General features: G+C 46.9%; 1 protein-coding gene across 1 annotated transcript in view; it reads right to left on the reverse strand.

Annotated features, from left to right (window-relative positions):
- LOC139228203 (bile acid receptor-like) overlaps window positions 1-16,193 on the reverse strand; it is a 100,537-nt gene that overhangs the window by 20,549 nt on the left and 63,795 nt on the right. Inside the window, exon 7 of the mRNA XM_070859388.1 lies at window positions 14,697-14,825. Coding sequence (XP_070715489.1) covers window positions 14,697-14,825 — 129 coding nt within the window. The remainder of the gene's footprint in view (window positions 1-14,696; window positions 14,826-16,193) is intronic.

Genomic DNA, 16,193 nt, shown 5'->3' on the forward strand with positions numbered 1-16,193 from the left:
TAGCAGAGGAGGACAAAAGGTTTAATTAGGAGGGGGAAAATAGAGTATGAGAGGAAGCTTGCCGTGAACATAAAAACTGACTGCAAAAGCTTCTATAGATATGTGAAGAGAAAAAGATTAGTGAAGACAAACGTAGGTCCCTTGCAGTCGGATTCAGGTGAATTTATAATGGGAAACAAAGAAATGGCAGACCAATTGAACAAATACTTTGGTTCTGTCTTCACAAAGGAAGATACAAATAACCTTCCGGCAGTACTAGGGGACCAAGGGTCTAGTGATAGGGAGGAACTGAAGGAAATCCTTATTAGGTGGGAAATTGTGTTAGGGAAATTGACGGGATTGAAGGCCGATAAATCCCTGGGGCCTGAAAGACTGCATCCCAGAGTACTTAAGGACGTGGCCCTAGAAATAGTGGATGCATTGGGGATCATTTTCCAACAGTCTATCGACTCTGGATCAGTTCCTATGAACTGGAGGGTAGCTAATGTCACACCACTTTTTAAAAAAGGAGGGAGAGAGAAAACATCAGTAGTGGTGAAAATGTTGGAATCAATTATTAAAAATGAAATAACAGTGCATTTGGAAAGCAGTGACAGGATCAATCCAAGTCAACATGGATTTATGAAAGTGAAAACATGCTTGACAAATCTTCTGGAATTTTTTGAGGATGTAACGAGTAGAGTGGACAAGGGAGAACCTGTGGATGTGGTGTATTTGGACAAAGTCCCACACAAGAGATTGGTGTGCAAAATAAAAGCACATGGTATTGGGGGTAACGTACTGACGTGGTTCGAGAACTGGTTGGCAGACAGGAAGCAGAGAGTCGGGATAAATGGGTCCTTTTCAGAATGGCAGGCAGTGACAAGTGGGGTGCCGCAGGGCTCAGTGCTGGAACCCCAGCTATTTACAATATACATCAATGATTTGGATGAAAGAATTGAGTGTAATATCTCCAAGTTTGCAGATGACACTAAACTGGGTGGTGGTGTGAGCTGTGAGGAGGACGTTAAGAGGCTGCAGGGTGACTGGACAGGTTAGGTGAATGGGTAAATGCATGGCAGATGCAGTATAATGTGGATAAATGTGAGGTTATCCACTTTGGGGGCAAAAACACGAAGGCAGAATATTATCTGAATGGCGGCAAATTAGGAAAAGGGGAGATGCAACGAGACCTGGGTGTCATGGTACATCAGTCATTGAAAGTTGGCATGCAGGTACAGCAGGCAGTGAAGGCGGTAAATGGTATGTTGGCCTTCATAGCTAGGGGTTTTTAGTATAGGAGCAGGGAGGTCTTATTGCAGTTGTACAGGGCCTTGATGAGGCTTCACCTGGAATATTGTGTTGAGTTTTGGTCTCCTAATCTGTGGAAGTACGTTCTTGCTATTGAGGGAGTGCAGTGAAGGTTCACCAGACTAATTCCTGGGATGGCTGGACTGACATATAATGAGAAACTGGATCGACTGAGCCTTTATTCACTGGAGTTTGGAAGGATGAGAGGGGATCTCATAGAAACATATAAAATTCTGACGGGACTGGACAGGTGAGATGCAGGAAGAATGTTCCTGATGTTGGGGAAGTCCAGAACCAGGGGACACAGTCTAAGGATAAGGGGTAAGCCATTTAGGACTGAGATGAGGAGAAACTTCTTCACTCAGAGAGTTGTTAACCTGTGGAATTCCCTACCGCAGAGAGTTGTTGATGCCAGTTCATTGGATATATTTAGATATGGCCCTTACGGCTAAAGGGATCAAGGGGTATGGAGAGAAAGTAGGAAAGGGGTACTGAGGTGAATGATCAGCCATGATCTTATTGAATGGTAGTGCAGGCTCGCAGGGCTGAATGGCCTACTCCTGCACCTATTTTCTATGTTTCTATGTTTCTATGTTTCTATGTTTCATCCCACTATCTCTTCTGATTTCGAAGCTGTATATGATATTAGCATGTACCCCTTGCTTCCCATCTCCTGCCCACTTACCCCTCACCACAAACTACACTTGTGCCTTTTTCATTTCAGACACCCAAGAAATTTAGTGGTGCAAGAGGAAGAGGATGATAAAGAAGAAACAGTGTCGCTCAATCTGACAGTCGCAGTCACCAGCTCAGATGCTGGCATTGAGTGGTCTTTAGAGGGTAGCTTAGATCTGCATGTGGTGAGACACCAGGCATGAGTGAGCTGTAACCAGGGCAGGGGGAAAGGGTAACCCGGGTACCATCTCCCTAAGAGGCGAGGTCACACATGAGTTCTGCTGCACAGGATCCAGATATGGACTTTAATGGGCTGGCCTACAGAACAAAGCTGATGGGTATGCACAATGAAAAGCTTGGTGCATTGCCAGGCCTGCCAGAAAGCCTGAATACAATGTCAAGGAGCATGGAGGAGTCCAGCTCCGACTTTGCACAGGGGTTTGCTCAGAGCTTGGAGCCCATCCTTTCGAGCATGGAAGGAGTGAAGAGATCCATTAGCGCTTTTGTGGTCCCAACTATTGTGCTGCGTCTGATTGCCGATGTCTCAGCTTCCATTGCAGCACAAGCAGAAGCCACCCAATGCCTGAGTGCTGCAAAGAAAATTCAGACTGAAGTCATGCCACGCAAGCACAGACTGTTGTCATCATGGCTGGGTTTACCAGTGTTCAAAGGAGCTTACAGGATATCATAGCAATCCAGCAATCTGTCCTCCAGCAGATTACTAGGATTGCTGAGGCGCTGTCCCAAGAAGTGGCAGTGGCTCCGTGGAGCACAAATCTGCTGTCCTCTCTCAGGATGACAGCATTCGTCCTCCCACCACTGCCACTCCACCAGTGCCCTTGTTGTTGCCTGTCCGCCAGCCAGCCCAGACTGCTGCTGCCCAGGCCGAGGTGGTGCAGTCTGAAGCCGGGCCTACTAGGCCCAGAGTTACTGGACGTCATCTGCCGTCTCCCCCACTGAAGGTCAACAGCCTTCCACCAGCCATGCTGCATCCACTTGGGTAGCACTGCCTAGGAGGACTAGGATAGGAAAAGGCACATGGAAGACAAGCACTAAGGGAATGCACAAGGGTAAATCATTGACTTTTTGAATACTGCAATGGTTTGATTCATAAAATTGATTTGGAATGTTTGTTTTGTGGTGGCTTTTAGTGTGGTATTGTGACTAAGAAGATGTTATGATAGTCATTAAAAGAGGGAAGGTAAGGTGTGGGACTATTAGTGAATGGAAAATTTGGGTTGCGTTCATTGGTACTGCAGTTGGATGAGTTAATCATAGACAGCTCGGGTCGAAAGGAGCTGCTTGGGTTTCCTTCCTCCCTTCCGATTCCTCCTCAGCTGGTCGCTGCATGCCTGGCAGCAAGGGCTGAGCTGTCACGTTGGCAAGGTTGTGGAGCATGCAGCAGACTATTAAGAATCTTGAGACAGGCACTGGTGAGTAGTGCAGGGCTCTTCCAGAGTGGTCCAGGCAGCAGAAGCATAGCTTATGGACACCAAAGGTCCATAAAGATCTATCAGCTTCCATGTGGCAGCATGGCTTTCGTTATATGCATGCTGCCCACACATACTTGGGTTGCACAGCGGAGTCATGAGCCAGGTGGTCGGTTGATAGCCCATGTTGCCCAGTAGCCAACCTCTGGTTTGTCGTGGTGGCTCAATTGCTAATGGTACAGCGGACTGCCACAGAATGAAGGCAACATGGTTGCAACCAGGATACTGAGCATTGATTTGCATGATGCGCTAAGTATGACCGCATTCCAGCTCGACATTGAGGCAGTAGAATCCCTTCCGGTTGTGGTACATCTCCAAATTGAGATGTAGTGTCCTCAAAGTGACGTGTGCGCATGCAAAGGCACTCTGAACCTGGTAAGCCTGCTACCTTGGCGAGGCCACGTGCTCGCTTCGCCTGCTTCTCTCTGGCAATCCCTTGCCGCCGAGGCAACAATGTGCCCTGGTGCTGCTGGCATCTGGATATCAGGTACTTCCTGCTCCTTCTCGTCTTCCAGCTAATGCTCATCCTCCTTCCCTGAACATGTTCTGTGCTCTGTGCCTTGCTCCTCATGCAGGCTAATCCTTGTTGTGTGAGGCCCCTTGAGGAAGAGTGACCATAACATGGTAGAATTCTTTATTAAGATGGAGAGTGACACAGTTAATTCAGAAACTAGGGTCCTGAACTTAAGGAAAGGTAACTTCGATGATTTGAGGCATGAATTGGCTAGAATAGACTGGTAAATGATACTTAAAGGGTTGATGGTGGATAGGCAATGGCAAACATTTAAAGATCACATGGATGAACTTCAGCAATTGTACATCCCTGTCTGGAGTAAAAATAAAATGGGGAAGGTAGCTCAACCTGGCTAACAAGGGAAATTAAGGCTAGTGTTAAATCCAAGGAAGAGGCATATAAATTGGCCAGAAAAAGCAACAAACCTGAGGACTGGGAGAAATTTAGAATTCAGCAGAGGAGGACAAAGGGTTTAATTAAGAGGGGGAAACTAGAGTACGAGAAGAAGCTTACCGGGCATGTAAAAACTGACTGCAAAAGCTTCTATAGATATGTGAAGAGAAAAAGATTAGTGAAGACAAACGTAGGTCCCTTGCAGTCGGATTCAGGTGAATTTATAATGGGAAACAAAGAAATGGCAGACCAACTGAACAAGTACTTTGGTTCTGTCTTCACGAAGGAAGACACAAATAACCTTCCGGAAGTACCAGGGGACTGAAGGTCTAGTGAGAAGGAAGAACTGAAGGAAATCCTTATTAGGTGAGAAATTGTGTTAGGGAAATTGATGGGATTGAAAGCCAATAAATCCCCAGGGCATGATAGTCTGCATCCCAGAGTACTTAAGGAAGTGGCCTAGAAATAGTGGATGCATTGGTGATCATTTTCCAACAGTCTATCGACTCTGGATCAGTTCCTATGGACTGGAGGGTAGCTAATGTAACACCACTTTTTAAAACGGGAGGGAGAGAGAAAGTGGGTAATTATAGACCAATTAGCCTGACATCAGTGGTGGGGAAAATGTTGGAATCAATTATTAAGGATGAAATAGCAGCGCATTTGGAAAGCAGTCACAGGATCGATCCAAGTCAGCATGGATTTATGAAAGGGAAATCATGCTTGACAAATCTTCTGGAATTTTTTGAGGATGTAACTAGTAGAGTGGACATGGGAGAACCAGTGGATGTGGTGTATTTGGACTTTCAAAAGGCTTTTGACAAGGTCCCACACAAGAGATTGGTGTGCAAAATCAAAGCACATGGTATTGGGGGTAATGTACTGACGTGGATAGAGAACTGGTTGGCAGACAGGGAGCAGAGAGTTAGGATAAACGGGTCCTTTTCAGAATCGCAGGGCTCAGTGCAGGGACCCCAGCTCTTTACAATATACATCAATGATTTGGATGAAGGAATTGAGTGTAATATCTCCAAGTTTGCAGATGACACTAAACTGCGTGGCGGTGTGAGCTGTGAGGGGTCGCTAGGAGGTTGCAGGGTGACTTGGACAGGTTAGGTGAGTGGGCAAATGCATGGCAGATGCAGTATAATGTGGATAAATGTGAGGTTATCCACTTTGGGAGCAAAAACACGAAGACAGAATATTATCTGAATGGCGGAAGATTAGGAAAAGCGGAGGTGCAACGAGACCTGGGTGTCATGGTTCATCAGATATTGAAAGTTGGCATACAGGTACAGCAGACGGAGAAGGCGGCAACTCGTATGTTGGCCTTCATAGCTAGGGGATTTGAGTATAGGAGCAGGGAGGTCTTACTGCAGTTGTACAGGGCCTTGGTGAGGCCTCACCTTAAAATATTGTGTTTAGTTTTGGTCTCCTAATCTGATGAAGGACGTTCTTGCTATTGAGGGAGTGCAGCGAAGGTTCACCAGACTGATTCCCGGGATAGCAGGACTGACATATGAGGAGAGACTGGATCAACTGGGCCTTTATACATTGGAGTTTAGAAGGATGAGAGGGGATCTCATAGAAACATATAAGATTCTGACGTGACGGGACAGGTTAGATGCGGATAGAATGTTCCCGATGTTGGGGAAGTCCAGAACCAGGGGACATAGTCTTAGGATAAGGGGTAAGCCATTTAGGACTGAGATGAGGAGAAACTTCTTCACTCAGAGAGTTGTTAACATGTGGAATTCCCTGCAGAGAGAGTTGTTGATGCCAGTTCGTTGGATATATTCAAGAGGGAGTTAGATATGGCCCTTACGGCTAAAGGGATCAAGGGGTATGGAGACAAAGCAGGAAAGGGGTACTGAGGGAATGATCAGCCATGATCTTATTGAATGGTGGTGCAGGCTCGAAGGGCTGAATGGCCTACTCCTGCACCTATTTTCTATGTTTATATGTTTCTATGTTGTGAAATGCGTAGCAGATGACCACGATTCTGGATACATATTGCAGATCTGGTTCCAGTAAGCTGTAAATGTGTGTGACAACCTGGCACGATAGCCTGAGCCTCCTTTGGTACTGCTACTCAGTCATGTTGAGGAAGCTTATCCTTTGCCTGTATACCCTGTGTTGGGAGTATCGCCTCTGGCATGGTGCAGCCCTGCGCTGATGCCCACTGTACTGTGGAGCATCAGGTTGTTGAGAAGAAGGTTGTTGGTGCTGTTGATGGTGTTGTACCTGCTGCTACTGGTATGCTGCTGCTGCTGGTGTTGGAGCTATTCCTGGTCCAATTCTGAGGACTAAGGTGCGACAGTATAAACGGCACTCATGCTGATGTAATAGATGGCAGGTCAAGTATCGATTGGTTGACCAATCTGTCAATGGTGTGATAGGTAGTAGCAATGAGGTAAGAATGGGTTCTGAATTTGCAGGGAAAACTTGCAAACTGTAGACACCTAAATCTGTGCTCAAAATGCACTCAGCAAGAGCCTTTCCCTTAAGCAAGTAAGCAGGTGTCAAGTGGCAATATTTTGTTTGTTTTCCATGCTCTGCAGTAATTACCTCAATCAATGGCCATTGAACAGACATAGTTTCCGAGCTGTGTGATGCAGTGAAATTCAAAAAGGTCTGATTAAAAGCACTGTTATGGGTCTGACAACAAGGCATTAATGAAATAATTAGGTTGCCCGCCTGTACCGTTTGAGTCTGTGCGGCGATAGCAAACACCCCTGAGTTAAAGGCGCGAGGAAGTGGAATGACCCGCTTCTGTTTGTTGCAAGTTTTAATCTCGATCCGGCTCCAATCCTGCACGCATGGCAACATGAAAATCCTAGCCAATATGTAATATATACAGTCGATAAAATCACAAAATATGTATGGCCCATCTTAGCATATTCATAATAAAAGTTAGTCTCCCCATCATTGCATTCAACTCTTATTTTAATAGTTCCCTAGTTTTTCAGTTCATTCTTTTTTCTCTGTAGAGAATTTACTGACCACAATCTTAAATTTACTTTTCATCAATTTGTGTCTACACCTCTTTCTCCTCCTTTCATGGCTTACCTTTAAATAGTATTCCATATTTACCATTCTTATATTGTATATTTTTACTTGCCTTTCCTCATAATTGATACCAGGGGTCATCTTATGGCTATTCTCTATATCGCCTCAGGGCATGAATATTTTCCTTGTGTCTCAGCGACAAAAATTGGACTCAGAATCAAGAAACAGTCTGATTAAATACTCGGTTTCAATGACAATCTCTGATTTAGATTCTACTGGCTTAGTAATAATTAGTTCAACACTATGGGGCTGAAATTCACACCTGCCAGAAACCTGGCACACTTACTGTTTTTTAAGTGTTTTTACCGCCGGGTAGGATGAGGTCGACTCTTGATCGATATTCAGCTCGTCCTTTTTTTTGAAGCGGCCAGGAAGTTGGTCATAATGGGGGCAGAAGTGCGGCGGTAAGTGCGGGTGAGGGGCGGAAGTGGAGGTGGGATGGATTCTCCGTTGCTGTCAATCAGCAGCAGAGTAGTGATGATGTCATTGCGCGTCTGCGTCACTACGCTCTCCCCTTAACTTAAAGGAGAGAGAAGCAGCGATTATTTATAATCGGCCACTGGGCCACCAGAGAGGGTTTTGGCTGGGCCAGCGGCCTGGCACCCAAGAGGGGGTGCCAGGCTGCCTGTTGGCGGCCAGGCCGAACCAGGACTCACAGAGAGAATACAAGATGCACCAACAGAGAAAGCTGTCGGGGGCACCGCTCGGCAGGCATTAGATTTTTCGGCCTGAATTCCGACGGAGGTGGGGCGATCCCAGCGGTGCGCGCACTGATGACGCACTTACAGCCACAGGGCAGCAGTGGGGCGGAAGTGGGGACCGGCAGAAAACCCCCCTGCTGAATTTGGCTGGCGGCGGCCATTGGATTCTGCTGCCTGGCTGCTGCATTCCCGTGGTAACGGGCTTGAATTTTGGCCCCTATATTTGCTTTGTTGATTCCGGCTAAATGGCAAGGGGGAGAAATTCTGTAGCAGCACATTTGGGGCGTTAACTTTTTAAATTTTGAAAATTTAGAGCATAGCTAAAATTCTGAACTTCTTCTAAATCAGGCATTAGCACCCCAGAAAAGTTGTGGGGTACTAAATCAAGCGCTAATCACCTCAAGGGGCGCTACCACCAGAGCGCGACTGAATTTCAGGTGACTTGCATTCAACAATCATCCTTCAAACCTTCATACTTGCTCATTCCGGCTCTTAAAGGGGAGGTTGTATCAATGTGCTGCTGCTCATTTTCATCATGCCTGGAACTGAAGTCGACCTGAGAGCAAGTAAAACACCTCATGGCTATGGCTGTTCCCAATCCAAATCCAAGGGAGAGAGCTCGTCAGTTCACTGACGTCGCCTTGGAGGCATTGGTGGCAGCAGTGGAGCAAAGGAGAGAAGTGCTGTTCCCGGCCAGTGGAAGGAAGCCATTGCCCCAGGTCTTCAGGGTAATGTGGAGGGAAGTGGCCCAGGAGTTTTCGGCCAGTAGTGTCGTGGAATGCAGGAACAATGTTGTTAAAAATTCAACCACCTCAGTCAGGTGGTCAGGGTGAGTACATGCTTCAACAAGTCCTACATACCAGCATCTGAACCTCTGTCTGTGCACACTGCACAAACCACCACTCCCCCACCACTCACCCACCAAACATCTGCACCTACTCAAATTCACATCCTCATCTCACGCCTTGCCTACATTCACAGCTATTCAACAAAGGCAGGCATATCTCTCAGACATATCTCTCTCTCTCTTAGGCAGTCCCTCGGAGTCAAGGATGACCTGCTTCCACACTAAAAAAAAAATGAGTTCTCAGGTGTTTCTATGACCTTGCTGCTCCTGGACCTTGACCTCACCGCACCTGGGCCCCAATCTCGCTCCGCTCCTGTACCCCGACCTCATCGTTCCTCCGCTCCTCACCGCTTCCGATCAGCGCTCCCCACCAGTCCCGACCCCCGCTCCACGCTGCTTCCGATCGCCGCTCCCCACCAGTCCTGATATATAGCTGGACTCTGACACACACATTCGTTTCTTTTTCAGGCTAAGAAGGCACACCATAGGAGGGGGCAGCTGAGGACAGGTGGGGATGAACCTCAGTTGCAGCAGCTCTCAGACCTGGAGGAGCGAGTGCTGCAACTCATTGGGTAGCAGGTGGTGGGCACAGTGGCCATTGGCGATATCGACTCCATTGGGGGCAACAACGGTATCTTCATCCCCTCTCCTTTCTCATCCCACTTCCCCCTCACACCAGAAGGCTTTATTACTTTCCAGCTCCTGATACTGTCTGGATTCCTTGCTCCATTCCTGCAACCCACTGCCCTCACCTTAATGCGAGTTTGTGCCTTTATGCTTTCAGATAATCAGCCAGTAGATGACCAGCCTGCCCCTGAGACCACCAATGACAGTGACAAAGGAGAAAAGGAGGAGGACGCAAGCACCATATCACTGCATGTCTCACCCGCAGGCACCACCTCAGAAACTGGCACTATGTGATTGTTAGAGGCAAGCTTAGTGGAGGGGTCTGCACTGGGTGATCTACCGGGGCCTAGCGGGCTGCAGCAAGGACAGGGGAAATGGATAGCTCGGGAGCCAACTCCCTCGAGGGAGAGTTCGCGTGCGAGTTCTGCAACACAGGACTCCGATGGGTCTATGATGTGGAGGCTGTCACAACAAGCGTGATGGCCATGCAGTCTGAGATGATAGGTGCAATGGCAATGGTAAGGATCGTGGAGGAGTCCACCTCCAACATTTCATAGAGCTCTGCGCACACCATTGGGCCCATCATTTCCAGTCTGCAGGTGATGGTGAACTCCCAGAGAGACTGTAGGGACCCAGACCTCATGACAGTGTCATGGGCGATGTGGTAGCTTCCATTGCAGCACAGGCAGAAGCAACACATCCTAGTGCTGTAATGCCGACAATGATTGCTGGCATCGAAGCTCAGATTGCACTCATGCAGTCTCAGCTGGATGCCACGCAAGCTCTGACTGCTACCATCATCACTGGGTCCACCACAGTCCACCGTTGATCTCACGGTGTCGCAGCAGACTACCAATCTTTGCACCAGCAGATTGGTGGGGATTCTGAGATGCTGGTCCGGGGAAGTGGTAGTGGGTCAGTGAACAGGATGACAGCATTCCTGGACCAACCACTGTCATTGCACTTGTCGCTGCCTGTCATCCAGCCAGCCCAGACTGTCGCCACCCAGCCTGAAGTGGTGCAGTCTACAGCCGGGGCTTCCAGGCCCAGAGCTGGTCGAGGGCATCCTCAAGGCCATCTGTAGTCTCTGGTCCTGACACTGAGCAACCTTCTCCAGTCATGCTGCAGCCACAGAGGAGAAACTACGTAGGAGCAGTGATACCAATCTTAGGTAAAGATTGTGCTAAGAGGGGATATAAGGTTTTGCATAATGGTGAATAGAAAATGTAATTGTTGTTTATATATGTGGTTAATATGTTAGCATAAAATGTTAATTGTAACATTGCACGTTCAGTGCTGTCTCTCATTTCAGTTTTGGGGCTGTGGTATGGAATGGGAAATTGATGTAATGATGGGGACGTGCAGAGCAACTGGGAATTGACCTAGAATTCATTGGAACCTACGTCTGATGAGGCAGTCGTGGACCGCCGCTGCAGAAGGCCGATTGAGTACCTGCCTTCTCCGTTGCTGCTGTTGCTGTTCCTCCTCATCCTCCTGAGGTGGTGGAGTTATGCCTGATGGCAATGGTTGCACCTTATGATGGCCAGGTTGTGCAGCATGCAGTTAATGATAATAAAAAGGGACACCCGCTCAGCCGAGTACTCGAGGGCTCCTCCCGAGCGGTCAAGGCAATGGAACCATTCCTTGAACACTTCGATGCTCTGCTCAATGATGTTCCTCATAGCAGCGTGGCTCTCTTTGTATGAGTGCTGGGCCCGAGCGTTGGGGTTGCGGAGGGGAGTCATGAGCCAGGTGGAGAGCGGATAGCCCTTGCCTCCCAACAGTCAGCCGCGAGCTTGATGTGGTGGCTGGAAGAGAACTGGCACACCGGTCTGGGGCAGGATGAATGCTTCGTAGCTGCTTCCAGGATAGCGAGCATTGACGGTGAGGATTCAGCATGTATGGTCGCACACCAACTGCACATTGAGTGAGTGGGAGCCTTTGCGGTTACGGAATATCTCAGGATTGTTATGCGTTGTCCGTAAAGCGATATGGGTGCAGTCAGTGGCACCCTGCACCATGGGGAAGCCCGCTATCCTGGCATAGCCACATGCACACTTGTGCTGCTTCTGTCTGGTGATGGGGAAGGAAATGTAATCCCTTCTCTTTCTGTAGAGACCAGCTGTGACATCACAGATACAGCAATGGACGGCAAACTGGGAGATGTTGGAGATGCCTCCTGATTCACTGGCATAGAAATTGAGCACGATGGTGACCTTGACTGCCACTGAGCGAGCCGTCCTCACCCTGGTCTGAGGCTCGAGGTTTGGTTGCAGGAGGTGTCAAAACTCTGTGACTACATCCTTGCTGAAGTGCAGCCTTCGAACACACTGTTCCTCAGTGAAATTGATATCGAAAAACTGCTGTGGAATTTTGTTTTTTACTTTGCTCTTCAATACTTCAATGCCATTTGTACAACAATGTCAGTTTGCCCAGTGATAGTCGTCTTATTTGTGAGTCAGAAAATTGTGTGTTCAAATCCCATTTCAGTTACTCAAGCATAAAATCTAATCTGATACTTGAGTACAATACTGAGGGAGTGCTGTCTTTCAAATAAGATGTGAAACTGAGGTCCCATCTTCCTGTTCAAGTGGATATAAAAGATCCCATGGCGTTATGTAACAAAGAGTTGGGGAGTTCAAGTGTCCTATTTTTCCCTCAACCAATGCCACCAAACATAGATTTAGTATTTATCTCATTGATGTTGTGGGTCCTTGCTGTGTGTAAATTTTTGTGAAGCACTTTGGGACATTCCAAATATGTGACAGACATGATAAAAACGCAATTATTATACCACACATTACTTACTCCAAGGCCCAGTACAATATGTGGAATTTTATTTGCCACTGCTCAGCCCAACTACAGATTTGGGTGGCTGCCTCGTGAGATTTAAATGAGAGAAAGAGAGAAAACATTGCATTTATATTGTGACTTTCTTGATCTCAGGACATGTACAACCAATATTCATGCCCAGTACTTTTGAAGTGCAGTCACTTTTGTAATGTAGGAAATGCAGCAGCCAATCTGCCCACAAACAACAATGAGATAATGATCAGTTAATCATGATTTTGGTTGAGGAATAAATATTGGCCAGGATACTGCTTCCACAGTTTAGCATTATCCAAAAATTTGACAATATACATTCAGTTTCTGATTCTATCATTGATGTAAATTAGAAACAGTAGAGGCTCGAGCATCAACCCCTAATATACTCCACTCAGCTTTTCCCTCTCCTCTTTTATAGTTCCTTTAAGAAGCTTCTGTTGCTTCTTTTCCTTCAATCAATTTCTTATCAATTTCCAGATTTTACGTTCCATTCTTACTGAGCTTATGAAGCAGCCTTTTGTGTGGAACTTTCTGAGAGTCAAACTGCATATGTCATAAAGCTTTGGATAGCTTGAGGAAGAAACCTCCTGAAAAAAGTGATATAGGTTGATGAAACAAGTCCTTACCCTTCTGAAACTTTGGCTGATAGTTGCTAGATTATTAACATACAGCGCCCAAGTTTCCACATGATAAAAAACGGGTGCCCCTCCGAGCTGGGCGCCCGTTTTTCGCGCCTAAAACGGCGCCTAAAAAAAACGCGCTATTCTCGAGCGCCCTGCAGCTCCTTGTCTGCCTGGCGCGGCGCCCAGGGGGACGGAGCCTACATTCGCGCCGATTTTGTAAGTGGGAGGGGGCGGGTACCATTTAAATTAGGTTTTTTCCTGTCGGCAACGCTGCGCGTGCGCGTTGGAGCGTTCGCGCATGCGCAGTGTGAAGGAAACATTGGCACTCGGCCATTTTTGTAGTTCTTTGTAGCTGTTTAATTTTTGAAAATGTTTTAATAAAAGCACATTGCCCTTCCATGATCAGCACTGAGGCTGCTTGCAGCAGTGAGAAGGTGCAGGAAGCCTCAGAAAGTTGAGGCAGCCATTTCCCTCCCCACCCCTACCCGCCGTCGGGAACGAACGGAACGGCTCCCCCCCTCCCCCCCCCCGCGGGAACGAACAGAACGGCTCCCCCCACCCGCGGGAACGAACGGAACGGCTCCCCCCCCTTCCCCCCCCGCGGGAATGAACGGAACGGCTCCCCCCACCCGCGGGAACGAACGGAACGGCTCCCCCCCCTTCCCCCCCCGCGGGAATGAACGGAACGGCTCCCCCCCCCTCTCCCCCCGCGGGAACGAACAGAACGGCTCCCCCCCCCCCGCGGGAACGACGATGGCTGAAGCACTTTCACACAGGTAGGAAGATGGTTTATTTAATCTTTTCTTTGCTTATAAATGTTTATTCAGATTGGATTTATTTGTATAATATTTGTAGAAGTATAAATAAGGATTTATTATAGAATTTAATGACTTCCCTTCCCCCCCACCTCATTCTGGACGCCTAATTTGTAACCTGCGCCTGATTTTTTAATGTGTAGAACAGGTTTTTTCAGTTCTACAAAAATCTTCACTTGCTCCATTCTAAGTTAGTTTGGAGTACGTTTTCACTGTGGAAACTTTGAAATCAGGCGTCAGTGGCCGGACACGCCCCCTTTTAAAGAAAAAATTCTGTTCCAAAGTGGAACTGTTCTACCTGCCTAGAACTGCAGAAAAAAAAATGTGGAGAATTGCGATTTCTAAGATAGTCCGTTCTCCACCAGTTGCTCCTAAAAATCAGGCGCAAATCATGTGGAAACTGTGTTAGCTGTGGCTCAGTGAGGAAAACTCACCTCTGAGGCAGAAGGTTGTGGGTTCAAGTCCCACTCCAGAGACTGGAGCACAAAGTAAAGCCTGACACTCCTGTGAAGTACTCAGGGAGTGCTGCACTGTCAGAGATGCTATTTTTCAGATTAAACGTTAAACTGAGGCTTGGTCTGCCCTCTCAATATTCCATTGCACTTTTCAAAGAAGAGTAGGGCAGTTCTCACAGTATCCCAACTGATATCACTAAAACAGATTATCTGGTCATTATCACACTCCTGTTTGTGCAACCATGCTGTGTGCCATTTGGCTGCCATATTTCCTACATTACTTGTATAGCCAAGGCACTAACAGTTGAGAGCAGCGCAAGCTGTGTTAATGATGGAGCAGCTACTCTTTATTTGAATCACCCATTACTCACCCTGGGTCAATAGGTGACTACTCTGTGTGAAGCGCTGGTTGTACAGCTGTGCAGACCCGAGGAACATCACTTCCACTGTGGAACCTTTTAGCAACGCAATCTGGTCATCGTGGTCTAATATCTGGAATCCTTAAACAATACACAGACTACTGAATTTCCAGCGTGTAACATTCAACCTCTTATTTGCCCCATTCAGAATACATAAAAAGCAAATCATCAACATCAATAGCACAAAAAACTTTAGAAAATGTTAACATCTAATGTTTGGTATTTTTTCAAATGCTATTTCTTCATCAGTCGTCATCATTTCTATATTTAAAACTAATTAATACATTTTCATTTCTCCACATGCATTTGCTCACCAAGGTAAAGAATACAAGGACAAAAGAAGGAATATTAGGGGCAGATTTTTTTACCCTATACACCTGAGGAACATTCAGTTCTCACGGGGAAAGGAGAGGAACAAAAGAGCGGGACACTGTGACAAGAAAGTCCCAACCCCTTTACGTTGGCAAAGAATTTCATGGTGAACTCCCAGGAGGCGCAAGCAAGGGGCATATATGTAAATGAAGCCGGAGTCCTCAGTCGGCCTTCTACCTCGTTTTATTCTACTTTCACTGGGCAGGTGACAAAACACAGGAGCACCCAGAAGAAGTAAATGATTGCCCTTGACCTGACCCTTCTCAGCTCAGAGGATCTGTGAGAGACAAATAGCAAGACCAAGGAGGCCTAGAAAGACATGACATCTTTTTTATGGGGCCTCAATGGTTTCCACTGAGAAAAATAAATGCATTTCCGATATACAATGATTATTTTGAATTTGAAACGTTCAAATTAGCCATCTACATAAGAACATAAGAAATAGGAGCAGGAGTAGGCCATACGGCCCCTCGAGCCTGCTCCGCCATTTAATACGATCATGGCTGATCCGATCATGGACTCAGGTCCCTGCCCGCACCCCATAACCCCTTATTCCCTTATCGTTTAAGAAACTGTCTATTTCTGTCTTAAATTTATTCAATGTCCCGGCATCCACACCTCTCTGAGGCAGTGAATTCCACAGATTTACAACCCTATGAGAGAAGAAATTTCTCCTCATCTCAGTTTTAAATGGGCGGCCCCTTATTCTAAGATTATGCCCTCGAGTGGAAACATCCTCTCTGCATCCACCTTGTCAAGCCCCCTCATAATCTTATATGTTTCGATAAGATCACCTCTCATTCTTCTGAATTCCAATGAGTAGAGGCCCAATCTACTCAACCTTTCCTCATAAGTAAATCCCTCATCTCCGGAATCAACCTAGTTAACCTTCTCTGAACTGCCTCCATAGCAAGTATATCCTTTCGTAAATATGGAAACCAAAACTGCACGTAGTATTCCAGGTGTGGCCTCACCAATACACTGTACAGCTGTCGCAAGACTTCCTTGCTTTTATACTCCATCCCCTTTGCAATAAAGGCCAAGATTCCATTGGCCTTCCTGATCACTTGCTGTACC

Source organism: Pristiophorus japonicus, chromosome 17 (assembly GCF_044704955.1).
Source record: "Pristiophorus japonicus isolate sPriJap1 chromosome 17, sPriJap1.hap1, whole genome shotgun sequence".
Taxonomy (NCBI): domain Eukaryota; kingdom Metazoa; phylum Chordata; class Chondrichthyes; family Pristiophoridae; genus Pristiophorus; species Pristiophorus japonicus.